The sequence below is a fragment of the Caretta caretta genome, chromosome 4 (genome assembly GCF_965140235.1).
Source record: "Caretta caretta isolate rCarCar2 chromosome 4, rCarCar1.hap1, whole genome shotgun sequence".
Classification (NCBI taxonomy): Eukaryota; Metazoa; Chordata; order Testudines; family Cheloniidae; genus Caretta; species Caretta caretta.
The window spans coordinates 25072774-25090658 of record NC_134209.1 but is presented as its reverse complement, the minus strand read 5'-3'; the positions used below and the strand labels follow the sequence as shown (position 1 = coordinate 25090658).

Here is a 17885-nt window from a genome sequence, read left to right as displayed (position 1 = left end):
GACTGCCTTTGTCTAGGGCAGTGTGCAAAGGGAGAACACGGAGACTGCAACCGTGAATGGCTCTTGCACTGGGTGCAGAAGCAGGGGGACAGGGAGTCTCCTTCATCCTCTCCCCCACACCCATACAAGGGCCAACCAAGTCAAATTAAAACAAGTTTCTAAATATCACATGCTTTCTCTTCTTATTCCACTACAAAAATAGAACATCCCAACAGACACTAAAAGTCAGTAAGAATGCAATGATTTCTTGAAGAAGAAGGAACTTGCTTTGGCCCATCAGACTCTGTACTGCACGCCTGTGCATTGTTGGCTTTTGTTTTCACAACACCCATTTAGGTTAACACACAGTTTTGAAAGGCAGCCCCAGACCAGGATGCAAAGGCAGCCCCCTCTTTCCATTGGTTTATCTCCACATTACGAGGGACTCTTATGTGGAATTACAGGATTAGAAGACGATCAGCTTGTAATACAACCTGAGTGGTTGAAGAACATTTTAAGAGAGCCCCTCTTGATGCCAAGTGGACAACGTGGCCCTACATTCTTTTTAAATGTACGTAATACACTTTGAAGAATGGCATTTAACATAAGGATTTGTCCCCGCTGAAAGAACTTGGCTGCATATCGTATTGCCATGAGGCCTACAGAGTTATGCATGTAACATGATCCCACACTTGTCAACTTGCCATACCCAAACTAGGAAACAGTATGGGGCAAAGATCCAAAATATAGGAAAGTAACGGTTACCATCCATTCATCTACTGCAATATCCAATTTCCAAGAGCGGATCAATGCCAGATGCTTCAAAGGCAGTCATGAAACCCATAATGCATTGAGTTTTGCAATACTGTCCCATAATTAGAGATTTCTGTCATGAGTGACAAAAAATAAAGGGTAGAATCCTGGAACTATTGATATCAATGCCAAAAGCTCCTATTGATATTCATGGGGCCAGGATTTAACCCAAAGTACAGAAAGTTGTGGGATCATTTTCCATGGGACCCGTAACATTCTGAACAATCTCAATTTCACAATTCAGCATTTCCACTGTAAAGAGTTCACAGTAATTCAAGTCCTAATCCTGCTCCTCTTGAAGTCAATGGCAAAGCTTGCATTGACTGTGTCTTCATAGTTTAATGGAAGTGAGTTTGGCCCATAACATTGAGAGAATGCTAGCTTTTTAGAGGGAAAGAGGCACACCCAGGTCTGTAATGGGAATTAGTGGAGATACTTCCACATTCTTGACACAGAGCTAGTGAAGAGCTGGTGTTTCTTACCAGCAAAAGAGAATGCCATAATCTCTCTGACATGTGGAGCTGCAGTGGGTGGACGGTAAGCAATCTTGCCATGGTTTATATCCGCTTGCGTGAAATACTTGACTGGGGAGAGGGGCCTGTCTCTGTGCTCCACAATTCCTAGAGAGACAGAGAGCTCATGTTAACAAGAGGCATCCATTTCATTTTTAACACTGAACAATCAAGGCTCTGCCACTGTCCCTTCCCCCCTTGTAGTGCTATTTATGTCTTCGATGTTATCTCTGCTTACGGTCTCCAGAATGGGTCACCCAGCCATAGCCCAAAGCCCAAATCTCTGGACCTAACAGAGGACATTGGGAATTAAACAGAGATTTCTAATTAAGTAAGCGCTGCAGATGCTTATGGATGGAGAGGTGAAAAGAGCAAAACCATTGGGTGCAGTGTGCAATGTATTCCAGACGCTGACATTACAGAAAGCTGGCTGGGCACTGCTCACCCCTCTGCTCACCGAAAGAATCAGATTGAGAAACAGATGGTCTGAAAAGTATTGAAGGAAAATAGAGAGATTAATAGCTGCCTGCACAGACAGATACTTTGGATAAAGCTAGAGAACTTAGAAGAAATGGCAATAAATGCACAGAAGTCCTTAGCCTCCAACACTAAAACTTTTGTTTAAAAAAAAAAAAGAAAGCACATTAATAGCACATCTTGCCTTGATTTGGCTGCAGAGGTAGAGTCACGTTGAACACGATTTTCCCACTCGGACTCTCTGAGTCTACAAAGGAGAGATGATGCGGCTCAATCACGGTCACACGATCCTCCAGCGCCTAAAAAACACATTATACAATGAACACAAAAGCCAATGGTACCTGGAGATTTGCTCAGAAATATAACAAATCAATTGAGAGATTTGTTTCCCAAACGAACCAATCCTTAAACACAAGAGTCTCCAAATACCTGATCTTTAAAGTTATACATTTAGATCCCCGACAGCGACGTGCTGGGAGAGCCTTGGCCAAGTCACTTGATCTCACTGTGCCGTCTGTCCAACGGGGCAATACCCAGCTACCTTTAGGAGGTGCTGTGGGGTTCGCTAGTGGGTGAAACGTACCTCCGTGCAGAAGGCCAGCGCAAGGCTTTTTCACCGCCTATGTCTCACTTATCACCTAATGTTTGTGAACCAGATTCAGATTCTCATATGGAAGGGGCTACAGGAACGTCAAGTATTAAGCATTAAGAAGAGAGAGCACTTTATTTTACCATCATGAGTCTTCCTTTCTCCAGAGAACCAGTGCCAATGAGAGATGAGCTAAACTGAGATTTTACATCCATGCAAGAAAGTTGGACCCTCCCCTCCCCCCTTATACTCTTGTGCTGGCTATCCTGACCTGGGCGTGGTCTGGGAATGGAGGTGTGAACAGAGCTATTGCTGCCTCGATTTCCCTCACCAATCCAGGGACTGGTAGGCCAGGAGTGAACAGAGTCTTGTCTCTGCTTCTCCCCCACATCCAGACACACCAGCCAGTACAGCAGAGCTGACGGGGCAGGGTGTCTGCTTGTCCTGGGATGGCCTTGCTGCAGCCTGGAGCAAGGGGGAAGCAGAAAGGGATATGTGCCTCAGAGCAGTGCTTCTTTTACAGCCCCCCTCACACACATGTTTAGCAGAATGGATGAGGAAAAAATAATAAATGTGATTTAAAACTACTGGGTGAAGATACAAGTCATTCCCTAGCCAGCTTATTGGTCTAGTCAGATCTGTTTTCAGTGAATCTGCTTTTTTAAAAAGATCCTGAAAAATTTCCAGCAATTTCCATGGGAATGTCAAGGAATAGCAGCTTTTCCTTTTCTTTTCAACCCTTTTAAAAACAGCGTACTGTTTCCTGTGCTACAAGAACATTATCAATGCTGGGTCAACACAACACTTCAAAGGAGCCACTGTGGGTGTGAGCACACTGTACTGCATATTATATATTGTGACGGGGCAAGCCCAGATGGCTATAGAAAAGTAGTGGGAGATAGATATACTAGCTCCAGGCTAAACAAATCCCTGGTACCAGGATAAGTGAAATGGCAGTTGCTCCAGGTCAATTAAGACACCTGGGGCCAATTGAGAACTGTCCAGAAGGCAGGGAGAACGCTAGGTTGATTGGGACATCTGAAGCCAATCAGGGGCTGGCTGAAACTAGTTAAAAGCCTCCCAGGCAGTCAGGTGGGTGTGCAGGTCAGGAGCTGTGGGAGGAAGTTGCGCTGTTGGAGAGGCTGAGTAGTACACACCATATCAGGGACAAGGAAGGAGGCTCCTAGGTAAGGGTGAAGTGGAGCTTGAGGAAGTGAGGGCTGCTGCGGGGGAAGTAGCCCAGGGAATTGTACATGTCATGTTTCTAAAAGGTCAGCTACCATAGCTGATACTATTAGGGTCCCTGGGCTAGAGCCCGGAGTAGAGGATGGGCCCGGGCTTCCCCCCGCCACCTTTGCCCCCTGATTAATCACTGAGACTGGGAGACAACAGAGACTGTGCAAGGAAGGATAACTTCTCCTCACCTCCCTTGCTGGCTTATGATGAGAATGGCTCAGTAGACTGTGACCCTTGTCTCTAGGGAAAGAAGGGTTACGTGGAGGATCACAGTGAGCCTCTGAGGCTAGCGAAATCCACCAGGAAACGCGGGACCCACGGAGGCAAGGACAGAGCTTTGTCACAATATATATAATTTGTGGATGTATGATAGTCTTAATCCAGTGGAATTAACTGCTGCAAGAGGTCATGGAGTTGAATACTCCAGCAGGATCCTAAAAGGACCCAGATTATTTCATGATCAACATCTGTAGCTACACAAGCTAAGTTAATTACATGGGCAATTAAACCCCCTGCTTTAGAGCATGAGATGATCACCTGCTGAGGATCAAGAAGATTATTTTCCTCCCATTCACCATATCGTGTATAGTCTACTACCTTATAATACTGAAAATATTGTAATGGCAGTATATAAATCAGTGGTATACTGCTACCCTAGAATACTATGTTCAGTTCTGATTACCGTATAGCAGAAATAGAAGAGATTCAGAAAAAAGAAGCTACAAAGAACAGAGGAATGGAAAAATCTCCTTATGAGGAGAGATTGAAAAGACTAGGAGTGAAATCCTGACCCCACTGACGTCATCAGTAAAACTCAAATGGACTTCAACAGAGTCAGGATTTCACCCTGAAAATGTTTAGTTTAGAGAAAAAATGAAGAGGGAATGTGATAGATATATACAAGATAATTAATGTTACAGGTAGGTTTGGAAAGATTCAATTTTTATCAGTCAATGTCAATAAACAACGATTTCACTGGACACACATAAACCAATGAAAAAATATTTCCATTGATAATAATCCAAATTTACAGACAGGCAAAGTAAGGAAACTGCTGCTTGGGAACTTATTAGAGTCCCACCTCAATGTCTATATAAAAAGGGTTTATAATGCCAGTGTTAGCAGAGGATTTTTACTTCGTATATTTTGACATGTGATGTTGATAGTTGGTGTTTTAACTCTGATAAAGGTTTTAATTTTTAGAACATCAGTGTCTACTGCTATGAAATGGTTGATGTCCTCCCATCCCTTCCAGTAACTGCTAAAATTTCAATTGATAAACATCTAAAAACAAATGCTTAAAAATAAATAACGATATTATCCGTCCAAACCATATAAAAATAAAAAAAAGTGAATTCTGCCAAGCCTTGTTACATGGAAGGTAAACTGAGGACTCATATCTATCCTCTCTTATAATACAAGAAGGGGATATTCAGTGAAATGAAAAGACAACAAATTTAAAACTGTAAAAGGTAACTACTTCCCTAATTAATCTATTATTTATAGCAGATAATATTGTGGAGAACAGTAGGATTTAAAAAAAAAGATTACATTTATATGGATAGGAGAACATGTGCAATATTATTCAATGGGATATAAATAACTATAATATAGGTGGGGCTGGTACCACCACCTATTACTGAGGTTGCACAACGCACCCATTATAAGACCCTATTTTCAGTTGCTTATAACTTTGCCAAACTTCAGTTGTTTGGACAGAAATTTTCCATGCTGGGTGCCTGCATCAGGCTGATATATATATATTTTAAATTTCAGCCAACATGGTTCTGCCATTTTAAAGAACAATGCTAGGGGGAAATTTCTTGTGGCCCTTACTCTGACATGCTCTAGAGCCCCTGTGCTTTGGATCAGGGACTTGACATTTGGGAGGGGTCCTTTTACCATCTCTGTAAAAATCTGCCCACATCCGGCCAAGTTATAAGCCTTTGAAAGTTTGCACATGCTCACTAGAGACTTGCTAGAGCTTTATCGCTAAAATCTCCGAAGATTCTATCCTCACTGAGCATGTCCAAGCTTCTCATGGCTTCTAGTGCTGTGACCGGACTGGGCATGAGCCATTCCCAGACGGAATATGTTCCATCCCTCCACAAGTCCCAGGACTTTCCTAGCATTTGAGTGCTCAACTTTGTAACCTTAATAATGTACTTTTAACACAATATTTTGCTATGATTACATAGATAGATAGATAGATAGATGCTTTCATGCTTTAGAGTATAAACCAACTACTAATAGGTAAGATTGAGAAGAAATTTCCTCTATTCCATAATTCTCTCATCTAAAGGATTCTTGTACCTTCCTATTAAGCATCTGATACTGGCCACTGTCAGAGACAGACTACTAGACTAGATGGACCACAGGCAATCCTAGGATGTGTCAGGAGAGGCATTTCTAGTAGAGAAAGAGAAGTATTAATGCCAGTGTACAAGGCACTGCTGAGACCTCATCTGGAATACTGTATGCAATTCTGGTCAGCCACATTCAAGAAAGATGAATTCAAACTGGAACAGGTGCAGAAAAGAGCTACTAGGATGATGAGGGGAATAAAGGGCCTACCTTATGAGAGGAGACTGAAAGAGTTGGACTTATTTAGTCTAGGAAAAAGAACGCCGAGAGAGGATATGATTACTCTTTATAAATACATCAGAGGTGTAAATACCAGGGAGAGTGAAGAGTTGTGTAAGCTAAAGGACAATGTTGGCAGAAGAACAAATGGATATAAACTGGCCAAGAACAAATTGAGTCTGGAAATTAGAAAAAGTTTGCTAACCATAAGAGGGGTGAGGTCCTGGGTCAGCCTCCCAATAGTAGTTGTGGGGGCAAGCAACTTAATTAGTTTAAAGAGAGAGCTGGACAAATTTGTGAATGTGATTGTGTGATGGGGTTGTTTGTGATGGTCGGGGGCAGGGCTTCCAGTTTCAGTCATATGTTCCTAAAGCTCATGCTTTAGGGATTTCTCCACCCCTCCCGCACCCACCTAATGTGTTGGGTTGGGTTTTTTAAAAATCTCCTTCCTGTGAAGCATCAGGATGGCCACGGTTGGAGATGGCACACTTGATGGGGAGGACCAGGACTCTGTGGTGGTACTGAGAATTCGCTCTCTTGGGTGCTTGGCTGGCTGGTTCTTGCTCACATGCTCAGGGTCTAACTGATCCTTACAAGTCATGTCAGGAAGGAGTTGTCCCCCAGCTCAGATTGGCAGTGACCTTGGGGTTTTTTCACCTTCCTCTGCAGCATGTGGGTGCGGGTCACTTGCAAAGATTACCTGAGAAGTGTCTCACAATCATTTCCCTGCCACTGAGTAGGCCTTGGTCACTGGTGAGCCTCAGTCACTCCTATTCTCTGCCTGTGGCATATAATAGCCTATGCTTCTATGGGCTGTAATACTTTGGTCTAATTTTGGTTGTTGGGTTACCGTGCGGGTGCTGGGTGTTGCTAGGGGCCTGTGATATACAGGATGTCAGACTACATGACCTGGTGGTCCCTTCTGGTCGTAAACTCGATGACTATGTATGGAATTCCCATGTTTCATTATTACACAACTGGCTAGATCTATTATGAGGCATGATTTTACCTGTCTCTGTAGTGTCAGATACTGGCTAATGCTGAAGGCAGGATTCTGGACAACATGGACTAATGGCCCTAGGGGTCTAAGACCATGATTCCATCCCTGGCTCTGCCAATGTATGACCGTGGGCTAATTATATGTGCGCTCTGTGCCTCAGTTTCTCCATTTGTAAAATGAGGACAATGAGATTTAGCCACCTTTGTAAAATACTTTTGAGATCCTCAGATGAAAAAGTGTATTCATTATCTTGTATGGTAAGCCTGTCATTCCTACAGTATTTTCTTGTATCCAAATACAGAGCACAATGAATAAAAAAAACAGACAACCCCAACCTTACGTCCAGTGCTCAGTGTGGGAGTATATTTGTCCTCAGCCTAGCTGGATTAAAATTATAGCTTTTATGCTGCCATTATGCACCATCAAAGCAATGTTCCTGACAGAATACATCTTAAAAAACAGCTTGGAGTAAAAAGCAAAAGAAAATTTACTCTAATATACACCGTTCATTAAATAAATCAGTATTTCGGGACACCTGTTCAACCCCACTGTTTTCAGCACATTTGCACAAGTGTATCTGAAAGGAATTTAGAAAACAATTCTGCTGATGATGCACATGAAGGAGAATTCAGCTTGCTACCTCTCAGCTACATTGGCCTGCACAGCTAACAGAAATTGATGGCAGTGAAAGTTACTTTTTGACATTGATGCCAGCAGATATGGCTCTGAATGCATAAAGAGAACAAGTCTCATGGTAACGATGGTGTCAATTTTACAGAGCCACTTTTTGGAATAAAAACTGCACTTTAACAATCACAGAATTTTCTTCCACACCACAAATCTGATCTCAGCTTACACTCAGCCAGCGTTTGCCATCAGAGAAGCTGCATGCTCACCTCATCTATCATATCTTTTGGGGAAGGTGTAACTTGATGCATAATTGAAAAAGGAAACACTATAGATACATGCCCAGCTTAATCGTCAAACTTTCACTTAACTTCCTTTGACCTTTCTAGTACAGATCAATCAAACCAGTCTTCTGCCGTAGAAGGACTTAGCAGTGAGCTCATTCTTCAGCAAAGACGCCAGTCTAATTCTGAAGGAATTTAGACATTTGAAAACGGATTAGCAGAACTCAATCACGCTGATGTGGGAAGTGCAGTCTTTTTATGATGAGAAGATTTAATGTTATGGTCCCTTTGTAATTGCCTCCAAGGCATATTTGTCTCTCAAAGAGGCAGCATTTGCAGGTTGTGATGAGCCCCCTCAAGTAAAGCACAATATTTTATGACACTGTTGGATTTTGTGGTGTGTAATTAGCTATAAAATCCAGCATTGCATGGAGCAATCAGACACCTTCCCCGTGAATCTTGTTTTAAAAAAAATTCAAAGGAAAAAGATACATTACTGAATATTGCTCCAAATAACAGCCTGAACAGATTTTATTGTTGCCTGCAGAAAGTTGCCCGCATTTTAAACCTTCATAAGACCACTGGCAGCGGTGAGATAATCATGGCACAGTTTCACCACTCCCTTCAGTTCCTTCACCCACTCCTGTATTCCTACCTCACCAACCTCAACGTGTGGAATGAACTCCCTCTCGGACTCATGGCCTTCCTCCCTCAATGCCACCTGGAAACCTATTTCTTCTAAGAAATCACATGCTATCACTCGCCAGGTTAACACTGATCCTTTACCTACCCAATATGAAACAGCAAGAACTCCCCACCCACCCCTACTACACCTGAAAGGATGGTCCAAGGATTAGGGTGCCGGTTTGGGGCTTGTGAGACCTGGCTTCACTTCCTGGCTTCATTACAGACTTCCTGTGTGACTTTGGGCAAGTCACTTAAGGGCCAGATTTTCAAAGGTATTCAGGTGCCTAAAGATGCAGATAGATGCCTAGCAGAGTTTTCAGAAGCACCATGGTGCCTAACTCCCATTGGCTTTCAATTTCAGTGGGAGTTCGGTAACTAAATGCTTCTGAAAATCCCACTTGGCGTCTATCTGCATCTTTAGGCACCTAAATAGCTTTGAAAAGCTGGCCCTAGTCTCTCTGCTCCTTAGCTGCCTATCTATAAAATGGGCATAACAGCACTGTCCTACTTCACAGAGGTGTGGTGGGGCATGCAGATAGTATGCTAATGGAGGTTGTATAAGTACCTACAATAGGCAGATCTAAAGTTTTCTCTATCCTCCCAGTGTGTTTTTGTCTATCTGCAAGGTCGTTTGGGCTGGGACTCTGTCTTTATCTGGGTCTATGACAGAGCCAAGCATGCCGCAGGCACTTAACACATCATGAATAAAGAATTAGTAACTAATAAGGTCAGACGTGCCTGTGCATCTCATTCAGATGGCTAGCCCTGGTTCCCAAAGCCAGGCTTCAAGTACCCTGCCTACAGCTCTGACCTCCTCTCCTAGCCCCTCCATTCCGCAATGGCTTTTCTCACAGGCAACTCCAAGCCATCTCCCTTATGCTTGGAACGCCTGCCCCAAAGTTGTTCACCAGGCCACCTCCAAATCCCTCCTAATGCCTCACTTCGGCCATCTTGTCTGCGAGCAAACATGGCGGGGGGGACGGGCAGGGAGAATATATCGTCTAACAAGTAGCAGAGCCATTGAGATGTCCACTTGCCTTAATCACCACATGACCTTATTACAACCCACTACCAACTTGTCTGTTAATGACCCTCGCTTGCTGGGTCACGTTGACTCTCTGCAGCATGGACTGGGTCTTTATTTATTTTCATAAGGCAATGTCAGTGGGTGAGTGGCCCCTTTAAGGGGAGACAGGTCAGCCACACCTGGCCATAATTAATTAGCTGCTTCCAGCCTGAAGCGGAGGGACTAAGGAGGGTCAGGTGACAGCTTAATCGACATATGGGCCTTATAAAAGGACTGAGAATGAGATAAATCTGGAGGTGGAACCACAGGCAGTGGGCAGGCTACTGTGGAAGGCCTGAGTCAGGGTCTGCAGGAGACTAAGTACTCCCAGAAAACCAGCCTGGGGGCCCAATGCTCTATACCACAGCAGGGAAGGCTACAAGGAACACAGCCCCAAAGCAGCTGAGAACGGTACTCCACGGGAACCAGCCTGGGGACCCAGTGCTCTGTCCCAGAACCAGAATGACTCACACAGGTAGCCAAGAAACCAGCTGGGAGCAAGGCCCCCAGGGTGGGCTGAAGAGGCAGAAGGACATTTTTGTTTGTTGAACTGTTGCTACGGGTTTGCTTGTGATTTGGCCAGCGGGCTAAGTCACATCTCCAGCACAGACCAGCATGTGGAGAGCCAGAGACCCACCTCAGAGAAGGAAATGGAGGGAGAGCCAGTTGTACCATGTGTGGCCAGCGCTGTGTGCTGTGGGGTAGCCACTCCCCTACAAGAGGTACCCAGTACACTTCTGAGCGTATTAATAATAATAATGTCATTAACCCAGTGTCACAACATCTTTGCTCAGTGCTGTCAGGGGTTGTACAACCCAACATCAAGACAACAACGCTGCATTCTCCCTGAAGATATTTTGAAATGATCTTAAAATCAGGGTCATGCTGAAAATAACAAGAGTGAATAGCCATCCTACACTTCAAAAACAGGCCATATAGACCAAATTCAGCCCTGGTGAATCAGGTACAGATCCCACTGAAGCTAATGGGAATTGCATCAATTTATGCCAAGGCCGAATTTGGCCCAATTTGTAGAAGGTCTGAGTTTCTCTTGTATTAATCACTGCACCATGACCTTCTTGCACTGTGCTACACTTGTGGATCTTGATGCCCACTGACCTAACTGAAAAGACTCTTCTTGACATCAGTGGGCTTTGTATCAGTCTGCACTGAGAAAGAAACAGTCGAACCAAGGTATATTTGTTGGCATAAAGCATAGGTTTTAGTGGGTTATGCTATCACCAGAACTCCAAGGAGGATTCAGGTATACAACAGCATTCTGCTAGTTCACAGGAACAGAGCACATAGCAGAACAAAGCAAAAATATATGCCATATACACTACATACACCTGCCAACCCCTACAAGGCTTGTTGTGTGTCTAATTTAATTCCCACGAGCCTTGCAGGCGTCTCTTCAAATTAAAATGATTAGGGGAACAACTGCATTAGATTACATGGCATAGTATAAAAACGCAATACTTACTTCCACTGCCAATGCTTCAAAAAGAGTAATTTACAGTCAAATGTAATAGACCTGTCTGAATGTTTTAGGAAAATATTATAATATATGTTTCTGGTGTCAGATTGGTGGATTAGAACTTTGTCATGTGAGCAGATTGTGATCTTTGTAAAAATGGATTGCAGTGTAGTTACTCATAAGATCTATTTGTTATTGTCTCACTTTTTGCCTCTTCCCACTGTACTAGTCTCTGTAATACATGGGATTTTAAGAGCTATGGGAATTCTTTGAAAAGATGTAAATATGTAGTTTCTTCCTTTCTCTTCTTTATTAAGAGCCTCTACAATCTACAATTTTATCTCAATCACCTCTATTCATATTGACTTTCCAACTTTTTTTTTTTTTTTACATTTCAACATCTGAGCTATGATTCATTTCACTTTTCTTTTTTCTACTATGCATCCAGCTTCCCTTGATCCTTGAATCAGGTACAATGCACAGACTGAACAACATTAAGAGGAAGCAATATTAAGCGATAATTGTTCTGTGCCAAAGTCTGGTCTCAGTACACTCCCAGAATGAGAAGGAAAAATGCAGTGACAATTCGCCAGTGACTTTGGGTTAGACTTACAGTCATATGGAGAGAGGACCCAAGTGAGAGCTGCGGTGCTTTGGGTATCTGTGGGAGAATGGCAATGTTGAATGTGTGGGTCTCCAGGTGGGTTTGTGGAATAGCAGCACTCGATACCTGCAAATACAAGTTCATACAAATGGAATCCTTGATCACAATTCATGATCACAATTCATTCGCAATGATGAAGAACTGCTATTGTTTGAAAACACAACTGCCTTTCTAGGCCCTCCTCTTAACCTCCCCTACTCCTCCTTCTGGCTTTGGGAGAACAAAGTTAGGGGCTGATCCTGAGAATATGAGCGCAGCAAAACTAGATGATAAATGCTGGAAAAAAAACCACCCTGCACCTTCAAGCAGATGTCTCTTAGGGTTGCTTCTCTGTGATCCAAATGCACTCACATAGTAGGTACCAGACTGTACTATTCTTTGATACGATATACTATCAAGGTCAAGGCTGCACAAGACGACTTTGTGCTCCACACTGGAAGATGGTCCATACCACCATCCCAATATCAAGATGAAATTAATATCTAACTCATCACAGTCCAGTTGCAGTTGCTTTTTTTTTTTTTTATAAACACATGGATCCAGCATAATTATTTTTACAAAAATTTAAAGGCACTAAAACATAGTGTAGAAACTATGCTAGAAAGGTTTATAATAATCCTGAAAGTCGGCAACCACCCTTAGCTCTCATTGCCTTCCCTACACTCAACACCATGGAAGGATTAGGCCCCAGTACGTCCTTGACTTCAATAGAACTTAAAACAGTTTGCTGAGTAAGAATGGACTTAACACCCACTTCAAGTTGAGAACGTTCATGAAAATGCTTTGCGGAATTGAGGCCTGAAAGAGTAAAACCGAAATGATTTTAGTCACTCAGAGGGTCTGTTTATGTTGATGTCATTTGAACTACAATTCCCAGGGCGCTGTTGAAAACACACAAGCCTGCCTTTTTTGGGAAGTCACAATCCACTTTTCTGCACTCAGACAGATGTATTATGATCTTCTGATATGATACCGCACGCTGTAGCTTCTTTTCCCTATAGGGCTCGCTCCTCATACAATTATTGTCGCTGCACCAAGAAACTAAACCCACACGTCTGACTCATGCAAAAGGCAGATACCGATGAGCGACACAGCCATTAAATTAAAGATTAGCTTGCTCAACATCTGGCACTCTCAACTTCCTCATTATCACTTATATTAATTACTTCAGAAATTACCTTAACTGCCTGTCAGTAATAGCTTCTAAGTTGTAAACCAAATGTAACAAATATTGCACGCAAATGTTCATGTTGACTTAGCATTATGGGAGACTGTTAAACTTCCCAAGCAAAATGCAAGATCCTGTCTGAGGGATTTTATGATCATTCTGCCTGCTGGGAAGGTGGGGTTTATTTTATTATAATGGCTGCTGGGGTGTATTTTGTGCCTTTTTGTCTATATATACACATTTATTGGTGGAGTGAGAGCAGCAGTCTATTAAGAAAATTAAATTATTACATGAGAGAACCCCAGGAGAGAGATGGGCTCTTGGCCTGGGTGTTTTCAAATCGAACTCAACTCTCAAAAAAACCCACTCACTGCTCAGAGTGAGCACAGTAGGTTTGGGGAGGGCATGCTGCATTATTCATACCAAATAAAGAAGTTAAATCCCTGCTTCAAGAGCAAAACAGAACTTAATGCTGGAGTTGTGAGCCACACCTCCATAATTGCAGCAGCAAATCTCAAGGTGGTGCTTTTCTCAGGGATGAAACACCCTGATACAGAAATACACATATGGGAGGGGGCCTGGGCAGAGGAAAACTCTGCAACCATCTCCTCATGGAGTGTTGTTTCCCTCCCCTCCTTCTGCTCCCCACTCAGTCATTCCCAGGACATCGCCTAAGGCACAGGGCCATCCATGCTGCCCTTGGCTGCAGCTGCCCCCTGGAAATCCCTTATCTTGAAGAGGGTTCCTATTACAAGGGAGTAAAGAAGGATAAGAGAGCAATAAGCTGTGTTATGTCTTCCTAGCCATCTCTGTGGGGCTGATGGGGAAAATACACCTCCCTGCCCCACTCCCTTCCACACCTGGTCTGCCTGGGCATCAGTCCCAGACCCCTCCCACCAATACTGACTCCAGGAAGACCCCCGTCGCAGGGCTCCTGAAAAGTGGCATGCCCTGAGCATCAGCATTTTTAAACAACAAATATTCTGTGTAGATCCAAGCGTGGAAAGGGAGGGGGGTACTATCACTACCCGAGCAAGCATCCGCCTCCGGGCACACTGCTCCAGTCTGTGTCTTTTCTGCTGTAATGAGTCTGCGGTTTTCATTCTCGGCACAGTCCTAAGTCAGGCCACGCACGTATAGGCCATTGTGCACCTGTTCACTCTGGGGACAGTCATTCTCTCACACCTTTTTAATGACTTTATTCCTCCATCTCCTGCCTAGAGAGGCTACCAGCAGGATATCACTACTGGAGTGGTGCAATTTAACTTCCTCTCAGGAGTCTACTCCTCTTTGAGATGGACGTAGAATCAGACAAACCTCTAGGAGTTGGCAGTCCCTTGGTAAGTTGTTTGAAAGGCAATTTTCCCTAGATCTGCGATGTGGTCTGTGACGTGCCAAACGAGGTCAACATCAGCATACAAGAGTTAGCCTAATAAATCAGCTCTACAGATGGATACCTCTACTACTGCGGTCATTACAAGGGGCCAAATCCTGCCGGGGGACAAAACTGTCTCTAGCATCAGTGGGAGTTTTACCTGCATTAAGACTAAGATTTGGTCCTACCTATAGGGAGCCTTTTTATGATTAAACCTTTCTGTCTCCAGGCACAAACATTGATCCTGATAATGGATAAGGCACAGCAAACAGAGTAAGTCTCAGAGGAAAATAAAAGCTGCTCTAGGACAGATGGCAAGACAGGCAGTACCTGGAAGTAAAAAGAGTCGCTCTCCGCGCGGGATCCAGACTGCCTATACCACACAATGCCTTTGTTAATGTCCTGCTGGGTGAAAGAGGTGGTTGGTGTGGCAGCTCTTCCATCAGGCAGACGCTGCCATGAGGCAGCTGGGCCATCTGCTGGCACTGGACCCAGAAGAACGACCTCCCCTGAGAAAGCAGAGGTGAACAGGGAGAGACCATGCATGAGACAAGGAAGCGTGTGTGTCCTTCCCCACAACCAACTGTGCATTCAAAGGGAAAAGTCTTCACCCACTGGCAGCCTCTTCTGTTCACTGGTCTGCCTCTAGATTAAAACACTCCAAAATCACCAGCCTCCAAACACTCGTGTGAAGTAGGGAATCCATTTCCGGAGGTGGGTGACAGGCACAGGGAAGATGCCAAAGATCACATAGGAGGCATATGGCTGAGCCAGCAACCAAACCCATGTTTCCCAAGTGCCACTACACTGCTCCTAGACCACTCTACTTACTCCTATGTGTAGGGAGAGCTGACTCTTTGTAAGTGTTTGTGTCAACATATGGAGTGCACTTGAATTCTTTCTGGCCCAGTTTGTTTGATGCTTTTGTGCACCTTTTAACCCCATAATTTTATTCTTTACTAATTTACTTAAGCAGAAATATTCAGCACATATAGAAATGCTGAACTAATACATTACAACACCCAGTATTATTAGCTGATGTAAAAACACTGCAAAGCTATAGCTTCTGGTCGGAATAATATTCAGTTTAAAGATCCCCTGATATCACACAGAAAACACTCTGCTTATATCAGCTTTTACACACAGCCAGACAGATCCTCAGCTGGTGTAAATTGTCCTACCTCCACTGGGTTCAACGCAGCCATGACAATGTTTATCACTGGAGGATCAATCCTGTTATTGATCAACTTTGACCCTCCAAATATATATAGAAGAAGATTCTTATCCCTTACTCATGGTGAACAACATTTTACTCCATGAGTAGCCCCCTAACTTCCATGAGATTACACAGAGTCAAGTGCTACTCACTGAAAGGGCATCAAAATCTTGGTCCTAAATATTTTATTTATTTTATTGTGCAACACATAATTCAAAGTTTCTCCAAAATCTCATATATAAATACAAACAAATCAAACAAAAACCTTATGAAAAATGACACGATCAAAACAATAAAACATCTTTTAAAGTAGATTATATCTAACTGATAATCAAATAAGAGACCCATGTGATCTTAAATGTCTTTGTATCACCTCTGAATGGGTATGAGGAGGTTCTCTTGGGATTCATGCATTCCTAACCCTTCATCCGTTCTGACACTAAAGTAAATGATTCTATTACGCTGAAGGTGTAGATTCCTTTGTTCGGTATTTTCTTATAAACGTTTTTGCAACTGACAGTGCTATTCCCATAGGGCTACTGTGATGTCTATTTAATCTAGAATTTATACATTATTTCAAAATGCAAACACCTGGGTTAAATAAACCCACACATTTAGTAAATCAGGTATATATTCAATAACTTCAGAACCAAACTTTGTCGCATGTTCAGAATTATGGCCCAACCCTGCACCATTGACTTCAATAACAGTTTTTCTGTTAATTGCAATAGGAGCATTATGGACATTTTTCCTAATATTAATGGGTTTTATATCACATTTTGTATACAGTTCTAGGGCTAGATCCTCAGCACATAGAGTTTAATAAATTTTAAGGACAGAAAGGACCACTGGGACCATCTGGTCAGACCTTCTGCATAATATGATATGTCTACACTGCACATCAAGCCCAGATCTGTGGGACCTGAGCTTGTAGACTCAGTATTTCCAACCCCATGCTTGAGTGTCCATACTGCATTGTAATACTGGCTTTGCAACCACTACACCTGGATCTCATAGCCATGCTAACACGTCCATACTGCACTATGCAGACCTTGGGTCTATGGCTTGACCTGCATCCACACTGCAAAATGCCCAGGCTTGGCCCTGAATCACGGTGTAATTCAGGCTCTGACCCACCCTCCTAGTAGTTCTTAAGACCAGGGTCCTGAGTGCTTGCTGACTTGAGTCAGACTGATTTGTGTGTGGATGTTAAGGGGTTTTGAGCTCACACTGGAGTCAGAGCCCGGGGTTAGCACACAGTGTAAACATACCCACGCAGACCACAGGACTTCCCTGAATTAATTCCTGCCTCAAGTGTAATAGCTGTGGCTGAACTAGAGCAGATCTTTTAGAAAAACCTCCAATATCTTGATTTAAAAATGGTCGGTGACGGATAATCCACCACAACCCTTGGTAATTATTCCAATGGCTAATTATCCTCATTGTTAAAATTTTTCACCTCATTTAGGGTCTGAATGCATCTGGCTTCAACTTCCAGCTATTTGATCTTGTGATACCTTTGTTTGCTAGAATGAAGACCTCTCTATCATCAAGCTTCTTTTCTCCAGGTAGGTACGTATAGACTGTGATCAAGTCACCCTTTCCCCTTCTCTTTGATAAGCGAAACAGACTGAGCTCCTTGAGTCTTTAACTATAAGGCATGTTTATCAATCTTTTAGTCATTCTCACATCTCTTTTCTGAACAGTCTCCAATTTTTCAACGTGCTTCTTGAATTGGGGACACCAGAACCGGACACAGTATTCCTGACTTCACTTAAGTCAATGGAGCTATGGTAATTTATACCATCTGAGGATCTAGCTGGTCCTTAACATTTAATTTTACTCATTTGTTTTAGAGTTATATATAATCTGTGCTAATAATTACATATCGTCCTATGTTTTAGTACTCATGGATAGAAATGTAGTCTGCACATATAGCAAACTCCAGTCTCCCACTGAATCTGTATTTAATTGTGCATTCCACCTCTCTATTGACCTTTGAAAGTATCCCTTGTAGCTACTAATCAAAACCCATACAAATTATTTAGCTCTTTTTGTAGCAATAATTCTGCTTTGCAAAATATTCATTTTAAGCTCTCTTAGTTCATTTCCCAAAATCGCATTTGAATGAC

General features: G+C 43.0%; 1 protein-coding gene across 4 annotated transcripts in view; it reads right to left on the bottom strand.

The window, feature by feature from the left end:
- The window catches only part of FRAS1 (Fraser extracellular matrix complex subunit 1), a 306626-nt gene that overhangs the window by 77048 nt on the left and 211693 nt on the right, over positions 1 to 17885 (bottom strand). For all 4 annotated transcript variants that reach the window (XM_048846813.2, XM_075127463.1, XM_075127464.1 and 1 more), the window contains 4 exons: positions 14868 to 15046; positions 11944 to 12060; positions 1966 to 2080; positions 1275 to 1412 (listed from right to left, as the gene is read on the bottom strand). In XM_048846813.2, coding sequence (XP_048702770.2) covers positions 1275 to 1412; positions 1966 to 2080; positions 11944 to 12060; positions 14868 to 15046 — 549 coding nt within the window. The remainder of the gene's footprint in view (positions 1 to 1274; positions 1413 to 1965; positions 2081 to 11943; positions 12061 to 14867; positions 15047 to 17885) is intronic.